Source organism: Notechis scutatus, chromosome 1, assembly GCF_049901735.1.
Source record: "Notechis scutatus isolate UNSWTSFEM ecotype Mainland chromosome 1, rNotScu1.2, whole genome shotgun sequence".
NCBI lineage: Eukaryota > Metazoa > Chordata > Lepidosauria > Squamata > Elapidae > Notechis > Notechis scutatus.
In genome coordinates this window covers 26,756,315-26,771,104 of record NC_142009.1, presented here as the reverse complement: position 1 = coordinate 26,771,104, position 14,790 = coordinate 26,756,315, and the positions used below count along the sequence as shown (strand labels likewise).

At 38.4% G+C, this 14,790-nt stretch overlaps 1 protein-coding gene across 10 annotated transcripts in view; it reads left to right on the top strand.

Moving 5' to 3' along the window:
• The window catches only part of DTNB (dystrobrevin beta), a 120,494-nt gene that overhangs the window by 25,653 nt on the left and 80,051 nt on the right, over positions 1-14,790 (top strand). For all 10 annotated transcript variants that reach the window (XM_087959494.1, XM_087959479.1, XM_087959486.1 and 7 more), the window contains exons 5-9: positions 107-192; positions 714-868; positions 1,435-1,540; positions 2,917-3,083; positions 14,007-14,131. In XM_087959494.1, the coding sequence (XP_087815620.1) occupies positions 107-192; positions 714-868; positions 1,435-1,540; positions 2,917-3,083; positions 14,007-14,131 (639 nt within the window). The remainder of the gene's footprint in view (positions 1-106; positions 193-713; positions 869-1,434; positions 1,541-2,916; positions 3,084-14,006; positions 14,132-14,790) is intronic.

Here is a 14,790-nt window from a genome sequence, read left to right as displayed (position 1 = left end):
TGTTGTCCTGTTGAATAAAATGGTAGGTGTCCATAAATCGGATGCTTTCTTACTCCAGCAGTAATTTAAAATTTCTTATATAGTGAGTATGGCTTATCTTTTACAGTGAAGGTCATGGAAAATTGACAGTGTTTTCCATAAAGGCAATGTTGGCAACTATGTGTGGTGGAAAAATTCTGGACAAGTTAAGATGTGAGTATTTTGACTATTTTGAGTCAATAATCTATTATTAAAATTTTATGGTCAAACACCAAGTTTGTGGCATTTAAAACACTTACTTTCATCATTGCTTTTTTGCCGTGGGATAGAATGATATAATATAACATTATAGCAATACCTATAGAACTTAGAGTTATATACCGCTTCATGGTGCCTTTACAGCCCTATCTAAGAAGTTTACAGAGTCAGCATATTGCCCCCAACAATCTCATTTTACCGACCTCGGAAGGATGGCTGAGTTAACCTTGAGCCGATGAGAATCGAACAGTTGGCAGTTGGCAGAATTAGCCTGCAATACTGCATTCTAACCACTGCGCCACCACGGTTCTTATTATTATCCTTAATTTTTTTTTCTTTTATTCAGGGAATATACTTATTTGCAAAATAGTAAGACTTTACAACAAATGAAATGTCTGCTCAATGCTAGGTTTAAAATATTAAATATAACATACTGCGAGCCACATTTTCATATCTGCCTTTGATTTGTATTTTAGATAGTTTCTCTCAAATGTCAGACTCCAATGGGCTGATGATATTTTCAAAATTTGACCAGTTTCTAAGAGAAGTTCTGAAACTTCCTACAGCTGTTTTTGAAGGGCCTTCTTTTGGCTACACAGAAAATTCTGTGCGAACATGTTTTCCTCAGCAGGTAAGCTTTATGTGAGATGATACACAGGGCTTTAAGTGCTGACTTATATTCAGTGTCCTTCAAATTAATCATAAAAGATGAGTCTATGAAAGACTAGTTCCCTTTCTAGTTTTCTAGAAAGCTCCCTGATGTGTAGGGTGAATATATTCATTCGTTCATCATCCTAAAATAAACACACATTTCTAAAATGTATTTTAAAGAAAAATATAGTAGAAGATAGCAATGCTGCTTTGCCTTCTAATTAAATTCTAATTAAATAACCTATTTTATAAATTTATTGTAACCGTAACAGGAAAATAAATGTGAGTATATTGAGACTAAAATTCTATCTAGTTAAAAAACACAATTGAATCAGAATATCTTTATTTTTAAGATAGTGGATTTTGGAGAGAGAAGGATGCGTTTAGCAATAGAACTCAAAAACACATAATCTTAATTCAGCTGTATTGTGTGCTTTATGGTTTCTTACAACATTCTTTTGTATTGGGTAGTTGTTGTTTTTTTACTCACTTATTAGTCCAATTCTGCTTGGCTTTCCTCTGAACTTTTATTTCTTTGTTTTGCAGAAAAAGGTAACATTAAATGTGTTCTTAGACACTTTAATGGCTGACCCTCCACCCCAGTGCCTTGTGTGGCTACCTCTGATGCATAGACTTGCCCATGTTGAAAATGGTATGTGGCATATATTCCTGAATCATTCTTTACATATGCAGTATGAGCTTTGTACTTCCAAGTTCATTGAATTATCTATTGAAACCTGGGTGCTCTTTAAGCCAAACTTGTGTGACTTAATGTGCAATGGAATGATATGAGTGTTTGAACATTCGGTGAACTTGTTTCATAGAACCTCAATATTTAAGCCTATCCTTTAGCATTCATTATTGAGTTTCACTTTAGTAAGAAATTTTAAAAAGTGTTGTTGAATCAAGTCTAGGCCCAATCTAATCCAACATTCTACTTCTCAATATCTAATAATTACTTCTGAAATGTAGACTATGAGTTGACCTATACTTCTTGACAACTGGTAGGCAACAGCATACTGTTTATGGTCTTGGAAACAGTGTACAGTTCCATTGGTGTTAGCCAGGGGTGGAATGCTACCGGTTCTGCCCGGCTCAAAACGTAATCAACAAACCGCCCTTACACAAAACATAATCAACAAATTCTGCCCTTACGCAAAACGTAATCAACAAACCGGTAGTAACATCGGTTGAATCCCACCCCTGGTGTTAGCTAATTATAACCTTACATTCCATGAATTTGTCTAATTTCTTTTTAAGTTTTCTATTGGGTCCCTTCATAAACGATGTTTTAAATGAACCATTCTTGTATCTGATGCCTTCTTTAGTAGCAGTGGCATGGACAAGTTAATTTAAGTATACCTATCTTGATCTGCAATAACATTAATTTTCATGATTCCCCTCTTTATTTTCTAAGTCAAATTTGGTTATGAATTTTTTTTCTAGGAGGGCTGATTACATCTATATTGAACTTAATAGCAGCAAGGTTGTTATTTCCGAGAGGCTCATTAACAGTTACACCTCATACCCAGTTTTGGGGGAGGAATCTCTAATAATTCCCATTGACTGTCTCTAAGAGAATCATAATCTCAACTTCAGCTTCCTAAATCTTAATTTAGGAATATTGCATAGTGTAGCAATTATAGACAGGAGATATGAGCTGGAAGATCCCCTCCCTCCATTCCAAGCTTGGATTGGTCTTGCATTTCTACAAAATATCTGGTAAACTTAGAGACTAATCAGTTTACCTGAGTCTCTGTCTAATATTTCATAGCTATTAAACTCTTCACTTGCTAGTATTTGGGGTAGTGTGTGTTATGGTTTGACTTATTATCTAAAACTACAAAAAAGAAGGATAGAACTAGAAGTTTATAGACAATTTATGACTCCTATTTAAAGTACAATATGTAGAATTCTCACAGCACTAGACTCACTGAGGACTGTTTATGCAGCTTAGGACGAAGAGGCCTGTTTTTTCAGATGCAGTTCTTACTATTTCTTCCCCCCCCCCCTTTTATCTCCTTCAAGTCTTCCATCCTGTGGAATGTTCTTACTGCCGATGTGAGAGCATGATGGGCTTCCGATACCGATGCCAGCAGTGCCACAACTATCAACTCTGTCAAAACTGCTTTTGGCGTGGCCATGCAAATGGCCCTCACAGCAACCAGCATCAAATGAAAGAGCATTCCTCTTGGGTAATCACTCTCTAATGTACTCTTTTCTCTAGAGGCAGGTCTGGTGCCTTTCTAGTATGTGAGTCATAAGCAAGGAACATTCCACAGTCTGCAGCCATAATGGGGAGAATAATGGACAGACCAGACAACATACTTTTTAGTCCTATTGATCCTTTGGTTAAAATTGAAAGCCCCACAGCACCCCGAGGGCTTGAACAATGCAATAAAAATATGTCAGGAGTTACAATTCTGATGCACTCTGAACAAGTTGTCTTTATGGTATGTTTAGAGGCCGCTTGTTATGAGTTGTTTCTATAACATAGATAAGGATGGGGATTTTTAATTGGTATACTATAGTACTTGTGTTAGTTTTGGCTGTAGGAACAAGCTGGTTATCTTTTGGTTGCTTTGTTGCTCAGCTGGATCCCTCTCTGGTTCCTACATCTGGTCTCTGGGCTGGTGTTGGAATCTCCTTGCCTTATGGTACTGGGTGATTTCAGTCTCCATGCCTTGGCACCTGGTCAGGGAAAGCTTAAGAATTCATGGCTGTCATAGCAAGTATAGTCTTAGCACATGTAATCTGTAACCCATTGTGGGAATTGCTATCTGTTTCCTCGCGCGCGTGCAAGGACAACGGGCCTTCTGGTAGTTGTTTGTAACACGAGGCGAGGGACAAGGTCGAAATGTTGCCACTTCTTACCCAGAATTGTAGCAAACTTAAACTTTACAGCTTTGTATTCTCATATGGTATTTTGTGTGATGTAATGAGTTTGTAACAACACACTAACAAAAAATTGCAAACGTTAACAAAGATTGCTTCTAATAAAAGAGGGTGTCAGAGCCTGCCCTGTGCTCTCATCCCGATTTGGCTTCAAGACGACTGTCTCAGTGTCTTCATTCATGAGAGACCACCATAACTGGTGACCCCGACGTGATCATCTGCGAGGTGGTACGTCTTTGGACCATCCATACTCATCGGCTGGCATAGCCTTGGTATACCTCATCCCTGATTCGATCGCAGGCGATCGCCGTGGATCCCTCGTGAGTATGGGTGGAGGATTCTCTCGGGACCAGAAATTGCACATTGAGGAACTAAGAGAATCAACCAAACGAAAAACTGTGTCCTTTTTAAAAGAGGGGGCTCTCTTGAAAAACCCCTCAGTAAAGCCTCTTTAGACACTTCCGAAATGATGGCTGCAGCTATCACCAGAGGTAATAAACCATCTGGTAATTGTTACAATTGTGGGACGCCTGGTCATTTTAAATCACAATGTCTAGCCCGGCGGGGGCAGCAAAGCCCTCCGCCAGCAGAGATGCTCGACAGTAGAGGGGCCGGCAGCTAGCCCCTCTCCCAAGGCTGCCCATATACCATCCACTGTGTATGAATTATCAATGGCAGAAGATGTGTTCATATCCTTTCCCCATCTCTGTCAGCACACAGCTTCCTCCTTCTGCCTCCTTTTTCTCCGATAAAACTGCTCTTACAATCTCACCCTCATGCCCTTCTCATAGGAATCTCTGTGGTTCCCGTTCTGCTCTATCCTTCCTCAAAACTCTCAGCCTCTCTCTCTCTTTTTTTTAACAAACTTTGTTAATTTTTAAAGACATGCAGAACATGGATACACAGAAACACAAAACATAAAAGCATTAAAAAATCTCTTTTCTGAAAGTTGCTTAGTCCCAGGTCAAAACTCTTGGTACAGACACAGATTCAGATTCGTGTTCATTTTGCATACCATTGGCATTTTGCATACCATTGGCATTTTGCATACCATTGGCATTTTGCATACCATTGGCATCTTATTGGCATTTTCAATTTTCTACATAGCTTCTCCTCTCTTTTGAATTTTCTCGGTTTTATTTTGTTTATCTCCTCTCAATTCGAATCATAGTTTGTTATTCTTTGTTCTATTTCCAGCTATCCATTTATCTTTCTTCTTTGAAGAAAAACTTCTCCTGTGCACTGAATGGAGTGTGATGCCTTTAACTCTTTCCCCTATATTTGTAATACTTAATATAGAACACATAATTTGCACTGGGATTCTATCTGGTGCATTCTGAAATTGTGCAGTATTGTTATTCATTAGTGTTGATGTTCATTTGTGTCTTGAACATTTGGTGCATTGCTTTTCAGTTAAACCACATCACATATTATAGATCATTATTTCATTGCAGTGTTCCCCCTTCTCCTACTTCAGATCTCTCATTTCACAAAAGGTTTCGCTGGGATAACATAGTCTAATCATTGATGTTGACAATCATTTATGTCTTAAACATTTTACCCCTTTCGGTTAGATATCATGCCTTTGTGGAAACACTTATGCTTTCCGGGATTGTCCCCCCCCCCACATCCCATGTCTTAAATCATTGTTTCATTACAGTACTCCTTTTCTTGGCAAAGGTTTCACTAGATTATACTGAGTGTTTTGTCACATTTTGAATTGCATGTTGTTTCCAGTTTTCTATGGTTATTTCTGGATGCAGGTGTAGAAGTGCGGTCTTGTGTGCCTTTCTGAAATCCCTTCTTCAGTGGAATTTGTCTATTGTCTCTGGAGAACTTTTGCTTAAGGCCTCTCATCTCTTCCTTTCTCCCTTGCTTCTTCTTCTCCTTGTAAAATATTGGAAAAGAGTGCCTAGGACACCTTTCCCTTCTTGCTTTTCTTTTTTTAAATTTTGATATACAAGTTTCAGTCCATCCACACGTGATGCCATTGTATAGACATCCCTCGTACAATTACAACAATATTTAGGGGCTTTTAATTGGACCCGTCCCTATTTTGGCATTACTACACACATGCTCAACCCCCTGTTTGAGGTGTTAAAGGGAGGAACCACTCCGGGGGATAAAATTACCATTACAGATCATCAATTAAAAATCACCCAGGACATATAGCACATTATGCAGAAACGGTGGGTCAACCGATGTCACAACAATGCTCCTATTTCCTTAATCTTGCTCAATACACCCCCTCCTTACCTACTGCTGTATTAACCCAAAAGTCTCAGCACACTAGCAACCTCCTTATGGATACATCTTCCTCAACACTCCTAAAAAAATCTCTTAGTCTGTTAAAACTGGTTGTTGAAAATGCAAATGAGGATTGCAAGAGGATTCTGCAGCCTCTAACTGCCCGAGGGGGGGCTTCCCTCTCGGACTATCTAAAGGCTTGCAGAATCGTGGGAACTGAGCACCATGATTGTTTGTTGCAAGTAGGTGGATGGGTCAAGCAGGGTTGAAGAAGGAAAGAGGAAATCAGGATTTGCAGTCATGATAGGAGCAGGGGAGGTCATAAAAGGGCTCCCTCCCTTCCTTCATGGTCTGTGCAGAAATGTGAGTTGTTAGGATTGGAAACCTGAGGAAAAAGAGAAAGATGAGTTGGGAAACTGAGAAGGGGTGAAGGTGGTTTCTGTGAATGCAAAGTATGTTTGAAAGTAAACAAGAAAGTAGCAAGGAAAAAAGAAATGGGAGGGCGACCCCTGATGGGCTGGCCTTTCCAGAGAACACAGATTGATTTCATCGAAGTACTAACTCCATACGCATAAAATGTTTTCAACTACTGCCTATCCTTCACTTCAGTCTCTGTCTCTAAAAATCTTCTCTCTCTTTTTGTTACATTGCAACACCTTGTTGCACAGCACCAGCACCCACTCTTTGTAGCACACATTTGCAGCCACCAACCCTTCCCAGGAATTCTCCAGGAAGGCAATGATATGGCTGATGCGGCAGCTGCAACCGCAGACAGCGCCATCTCTTGCATGATTCTTTCACAACAAACACCCTGGGACAGTCATAGTTATTTTCATCAAAATAAAAAAGCCTTGGCCAGACAGTTTAAATTCAAATTTAAAAATGTCACAGGGTTGCCAGGACTCCAGAATGCATTGAATGTTTGCTTGTTTACTCTTAACTTCCTCAATGAGTCCGGATCCCCCCCATGCACAGCAGCATCACGTCATTTCGCTTCTACGCCTCATCCTGAACCCAGACCAACGGTATCAGCTTCCAGATCCTCAGTAGGAAGGTCCTGCTGAACTTATAACCTGGGGACGAGGGTACGCTGCTGTTTCCTACAACAACAACACCATCTGGGTCCCTGGACGACAAGTAAGGCCTTTTCTACCCAAACCAGCCTTGCCTACATCAGCATCATGAAGCTGCCCACTGCATTCATCATTTGCTTCCTGGGTTTCCACATTGTTCCTGCTGATATGACAGCCACCCCATCCTCCTGCGATGCCTGCATCAAAACTACTCGCAGCGGAACGAAGACCCAGTCCACCCTGATCTATCATACTTTGAAACCTGAGTGCAACTCCACGACGGTCTCCCCTTGTCTGCATAACAACACTCAATATGCACGATGCTACACCAAACAAGGTATCCAATGCTACGAACCAAAGGCTGTGGGGCCCATCACCGCCTCACTGTATGTCTATGCCTACAAAGGAGGATCCATCTCTGACCTTGCCTCAATGTTCTCAACCAGTCAAGCAAAAAATGGGTACATTGCCCATAATGTCACTCGGGGGGTTACCAACACTTCTGTGTGTTTTGATGCTTGTTTTGCCATCAACAAAGGCCAAGGTCCTAACGACACTGCAGGAGTCACCTGCGGCTCACACAGCTGGCAAAGATCTTATCTACAGGAAAGGAAATATCTCTTCCAAAAGGTGTCCGGGACTAACGTGGGGGCCACCACTGTTTACAACTACTGATACACCCCACCTATTGACTCTGCTCAAGTAAGAGGCCCAGGATGGGACTTGGGGGTACCGTATCCCCATATATATGCTCAATAGAATTATAAGGTTGCAAGCTGTATTAGAAATTATAACCAATGAAACTGCTCTTGCTTTGAAAACATTAGCTAAAGAAAGTGCATTGTCTAGAACATATATCATGCAAAATCGTTTGGCTTTAGATTATCTTCTTGCCAAAGAAGGAAGAGTGTGTGGAAAATTTAATCTTAGTAATTGTTGTATTGAAATAGATGATAGTGGAAAAGTTATTCAACAAATCACTGATAGAATGATCAAGATTGCACATGTACCTGTACAAACATGGAATGGTCTTGATTTTAGAGACATGTTTGGATCCTGGTTCCCAAAATTACCTGGTTTGCAAGCTATTGTAGCGCTTATTGGTATGATTGCTGAAGGATGTATTATATTGCCTTGTGTATTACCTATCTTTGTACGCACTATTTCTAACAGTTTATCCCTCTTGGCTGAGAAAAAAGCCACTGCACAGGTAATGGCTCTCTGGAATCAACAAATAACTAACACATATGAACCACTGCCATCCGAAGAAGAAATGGGAGAGCCAACCTGTGATGACCCAGACGAGGACAAGATGTTTGTGATGGTCGAAGAAGTCACGAATGCCATGGATAACATCAGCATACACAGCACTCTTGCCTACGTGCCTAACAAAGGCTGCTGTTGGAACTAAAACACTCCCTGTCTTTTAAAAAAAAGAAAAACAGAGGAGATGTGGGAATTGCTATCTGTTTCCTCGCGGCGTGCAAGGACAACGGGCCTTCTGGTAGTTGTTTGTAACACGAGGCGAGGGACAAGGTCGAAATGTTGCCACTTCTTACCCAGAATTGTAGCAAACTTAAACTTTACAGCTTTGTATTCTCATATGGTATTTTGTGTGATGTAATGAGTTTGTAACAACACACTAACAAAAAATTGCAAACGTTAACAAAGATTGCTTCTAATAAAAGAGGGTGTCAGAGCCTGCCCTGGGCTCTCATCCCGATTTGGCTTCAAGACGACTGCCTCAGTGTCTTCATTCATGAGAGACCACCATACCCATCACACTCTGTTGTCATACATGAGACCTTGTGTTTGCCTTGGAGCAATTAAATTATAATCCTAATATAAATAGTATTCCTGCATTAAGGAAGTTAAGGAAGGAAATATCTCAAAAAAGTGTTATAATAGGAAGGTAATTTAACTTTTTGAGCATTATTATCAATAATTTTGGCATAATAAATGGAGCAGGATCATTTTTGTGCCCAATAGTTAATTTAGGGAATTTATGGAGTGGCACCGTGGCACTAGAGGTGAAGACGCTCACTTCCCACCTAGCCCCTTGCAGTTGCCCCAACTCCACCCTGAAAAAGGGATTACAGGATCATGAAAAGGAAAAAAAAAGCTAATTTAGGGAATTTATAAACATCTAATTTAGGGAATAAAGGCTGCCTTTTGTAAATATAACAATAGCAGAACTCAGGTTCAATAGTTACTTTAGGAAATTTATAAAATACTACTGGTATATTTTTATAAATACTATATTTTTAGGATTATCTATTTTAAATAGCACATTCTGTGTGGCCATGGGTATGCAATGAGATGCTCAGCCTCTTTCTCCAAATCCCAATCTATCCCTTCACTGTTTCCATCCTAAATTCTTTCTAAAGTTTGCCCAGTTGTGCAGAAGTTGTGTTTGAAGAGATGACTGATTATTTATTACACTTTAATGACAGCCTTCTCACTCCAATACATGTTCCATGGATTTGTCTAGTAGAATTAAGTAGTATTTTAAAAGAGAAAAGGTTTTCTTTGGCATCAATGACTTGAAGCTGGCAGGGAATGCTTGGGAGGCTGTAAACGAGACTGAATTATCTGTTTATTTAATAAAACTACTTACTGGCAGGTGAGATACCTTGCTCATAAAACTATTAGTAAAAATAGCTTAGCCTGGAGCTAAAAAAAATAGTTCAACAATATGCTGATGGTCAGTATTCCTTTTCTTGGCAAAGGATTTGAGAGAATGCCAGGTGATGAATTCAGTTATTCATAGTAAAAGCTGCGTTTTGTGATCCATTTCATTTAGGTTTCAGATCTGTATTTAATTATAGAAACTGTTATATGATTTTTGCAGAGAGATGGCAGATAACCAAGAAATCTATTCCTTTTTTTTTTTTAGATTGCTCAATGGCTTTTGCTACTAAACATTAAATTGTTTTCTGGCTAAACAATGTTTGAATCATGTCTGGAAACATTAATTGATGACTGTGCTAATTCTGTTTTATTAACCATCCTGATTATATTATCAGAATCTTAATATTTAGGGAACATTTCCCTTGTAGGATTAACTGAGTTATATGGAAGAGATTCTGTAAGATGTGATGGAGTACCTAATAGGGAGGGCAGCAAGACAAGACAGGTAAGGGAGAAAACATGGCCAGCACAGAAGAAAAAAGCTCCTGAACCCTGGAGGAGGAGAATGCATAAGAAAAAGACTCAAAGTAACTCTGCCTTAATTACATTAGCTTATATAAAAGAATTACTTTAATAGCATTACTATATTCTGTTGTATTACCCCGCTAGCAATCCAGTAATGGACTTGTCAGAAATCTAAGCAGTTCTTGTTACTGGAGTTTGTCAGCTTTGATAGATATTGTTATACACATCTATGTTCGCATGTGTATATGTGGATTTATCCATAGTATGGATGATGTACATTCATAATTATAGCCATAAGCAGTGGTTACTGTATTGCATAAGCAACTCAGGTTATTGGATATGAAAAGCAATTTCCTTCTTATAATAACTTCTTGTATATAGGTTGGCCTGGCAGTTAGATGTTGTTTTGTTTAAAGTTACAGTGGACTATTTCATTTCAGTGCACTTACTGGTATAAGTAGAATTGCAACATAATGCCTGTCCAGCAGTCACTTGTTTTCCCTGTATGTTCTAAACATTTCACCACATAATAAATTACTTGGGCTATGATCCAGAATGTCCACTTCCCTTTGTGATTAGGTGAGACAAAGCCTTCTATACTCACACAATAGCAGAACTCTGGTCATTAATATTTTAAGCTTTCTTGTGCTTCATATGAAATGTTTTAGACGTGACTGTATTTATGTATGCAAGAAAAAAGCAAAGTGTTTTCAGCATTATTTCTATGGCCATTTATAGTTTAAAATTTGTTGATAGGTGATGCAAACTTGGAATATTCCAACGAAGGCTTATGGTACTCTTCAGATATATCTGATTTATCATATTGAGTGTGTACTCCTCCTTTTAATATCTATTTGTATTTAAAATAATATGGCAGTTATACCTGTCATATTATTTTAAATAAAAATAGATATTAAAAAGAGGAGTGCACTACTCACATATGATAAATTGTTTTCACCTTAGTTACAAATGTAATGTGGCATACTTAAGCCACTGTAAGCCATTCTGTTAGGTGACTTGAATATCTTTATTTTAACAGGTTATGATATGAAAGTAACTTTAAGAACATGCTTTTTTCTTTCTTTCCATTCTGTTGGAGATCCTAAGAGCACTAAATAGTGGAATAAAATACTTTCCAATAAATAAGTAAATAAATAAGTAAATAAATGGTAAGAATCTGATTGTGTAATTCCCTAGTTCAAATGTAAAACAAGTTGAATATAATTTCAAAATGAACATTACATGAAAATTCTGATGACAAGTGTAAATACAACTAATGTGAAATACGACAAGTATAAAAGGCAGTAAGTGACAAATACCTTTTCAAACAAACAAAAAAACAAAAAACAAATAAGGAGGTTAACTTGATTTCTGTAGTTCACATAGGAAATCCTATTTTAATGAGTGGCACAAATCACCATCAGTTATTGTTATAACATTAGGATCTCAAAGTCTTAATTTTTTTAAACAAGATTTTGAGTAGAAAAAAGGCAGATTTCTTTTTAAAACAATGTCAGCAAAATTAACACATTGTGATATCCATAATAGAACTGATTTATTAAAAATCTTGAACAAACATGTTAATATTGTTAACATTGTCTATTGCAAAGCCCTTCAAATTGGCTTTAAAAAGAAATTGACCAGAATATGATTGTGTGTATTTTTTAATCAAAGTGCTTTTCAGACTCAAACTATACATAGATTAATTGCAGATCTCTGTTGGTTATCCAGGGTAGAACATCTATCGCCTCTTGATTTCATCTATGTTAGTTTATTTCTACTACAAGTAATAAGATTTCTGTATTCTGTTAGTGGTTTTAAACCAGCTTTTAAAAAATCGACAAGTTTAAGATATGTGGACTTCAACTGCTAGAATTCCCCAACTAGTATCTCCCCATTTCCCCACTTATAAAAAGAATTTATGCTGATATACCACCTCTAGCTGAACTATATTCATTCAAGTATATCTCCTTTCTGTTTTAATTGTTGCAGGATATTACACAATGTTGTTTTTGAAAGTAGTCTAGAAACTGGCAAATCCAGTGAACCTGGAAACAGAATTGATAGCAATGGCATAGTATCAGCAGTTCATGTTGTCATATTTTATACAGCACTTTGAAACGGTTTACTCTGCATCCCTTCCACTAATATTAAAGCCATTTTGTGTGTTGTATTTATGCCAACAGTTTGAAGAAATATTGCAATAGAAACTATATAAATGCTTAAAGTGTCTGCTTCTCTCTTTTTTAAACGAATGAATGGAAATCCACCAATTTGCTTCGGTGAAGAAAGAATGTATACAAATCTGTTTAAAGGCATCGTTTACATTATAGCATATCTCACTGTGATGTATTTAAGTTCCATCTTCCTGTCTTATCCTTGCCAAATATTCACATATTCTTAAATCCTAAACATTGTCTCAGAATTGAGTACAGTACTGTAGATTTATACTCACTGAACTCAATTATCTTTCACACTGTGACAAGAATAGCTCTATTTTTTTAAAAAAAGAAAGATGGTTTAACACATCTTGTACAATGAGTTCATATGTCACTGCATGCATTTGTGGTTTCTCCTTTTTCCCCAGAAAGTACTTCTTCAGTGGGGGGAATTGACTTCTTAATTACGTTGCTAAAAAAATCTATGGAAACAAAATATTGGCTTTCCTGATTATGTTCCACTCTTCTGAGTTAAGAGCTCACTACTCCTCCATGTTAGTCCTTGAAAATAATTTACCTTGTTTGCAAAACAGAGAGTTTTGCATGGCAGAAGATCAGACAGAAAGTCAGAGTGGTTTCTGTCCATTAGCAGAAGAGAATCTGCCAGTGGTATTAACGTTGATGTAAATACTATACTACCACCTGCTGTTCAAAATAACCATCCCCTTTCCTGACTTCTGGAACACCATACCCCTGAGAACTGGAAACCTTTAAAAATATGTCTTTTTGGGGGGAGATGTGGGTGTCAGGAGGTTAATGAGCCCTGTGACACAAGTGCTGTTGTGACTACTGTTATCCTTAGCTGCCACTATATGTATATTTGTTGTTACTGTTTTTCTAATTTTTTAAGTATGTTTGCCACCCAGAGTTGCTAAAGTTGTGAGGTGGGCAGCCATGCAAACCAATTAAAATAAATAATAAGTAAATCCCTTCCAGCCATGTTCCAATGTTCCATTTCTCAAGAAAGACTCTAGAGGTGTCAAATTCAATCCCATTGTGGGCCATATCAGGATTTTATTTGCCCTTTGGGGGACAGGATGGTCGTGGCCTGGTCATTGTGGCTGACGGGGTGGCCATGGCCAGGGTGGCATGGGCTGGTCCCTCACTGTCTCCAGGACAGCAACGCGGGACAGCTCTGGGCCTATTGTGGGCCAGATTTGGCCCACGGACTGCATGTTTTACACTTCTGCTCTAGAGCAAGGTATTAGTAAGCAAGTTTGGACATGAGAAATAAGAAAGGAGAGGGGGAGCGTAATCTTCTGTTCATCCTGCAAAGTAATCACAGAATACAAATTCTCCTACTATATGCAGTACAGTATTCACAAGGCAGTGAGTTGAGGAGAGAGCATGAGCCATGGGCCTCTTCCGGGAAACCCAGGTATGTCTCCAAGGCTATGGCTATGGTTTGAGCACTGAGAGTTGTTTCTTTTGAGGTTCAATTGCACTCTTATCTAGTGTGCTGCATAGATTGATCTGCTGTGTTAATACTAGTCTCTATGTTTAATTCTTTCTAAAAAAAAAACAACAGAAATCGCCTGCCAAGAAGCTGAGCCATGCCATTAGTAAATCTCTTGGTTGTGTACCCACTAGAGATCCTCCTCACCCTGTATATCCGGAACAGCCAGAGAAGCCCCTTGACCTTGCCCATATAGTGTGAGTATATATCTTCATTTAAATATGATTTGTTCTGTTCAGTTTGATTTCTTGTTGGTCAGGTGGTGGTCTCTAAGTCCTTTCCCCCCTTTGATATACATGGTGCTTATTGTTCAGGAGAGGTCTAAAAATGAAATAAACTTCAGGCGTTTTAGGGGAAAAAAAGTATGATTAAGATTTGGGAATATTGAAACGTCAACAGTTGGTTTAGTAATCCTTCAAATACTGATTATCAATTTGAGTCAGTACGTTCTGTTTCAAATATTCATATTATCTTAGGACCTGACTAATTTATTATAGGTAGTCCTCAACCACAATTGGGCCAAAAATTTCTGTTGCTAAGCAAGGCAGTTGTTAAGTGAGTCATGCCCCAATTTATGACCTTTTTCCCATGGTTGTTAAGCAAATCACTTCAGTTGTTTAGTGAATCATATGGTCATTAAGTGAACCTGGCTTCCCTCATTTACTTTGCTTGTCAGAAGCTGGTGTTAACACAGCCACGTTTTGAGGGATTTCCAAAAAGACAGCAGGAAAGGGGCCACTTTGGGAGAGAAGATGATCTATAGAGTGAATGCCACAACATAAAATGCCCCTTTTCTGGGTTCTGCCAGATATAGATGCTTCACAGCATACTTCTTCTGCCAGATCTGATGGGATGG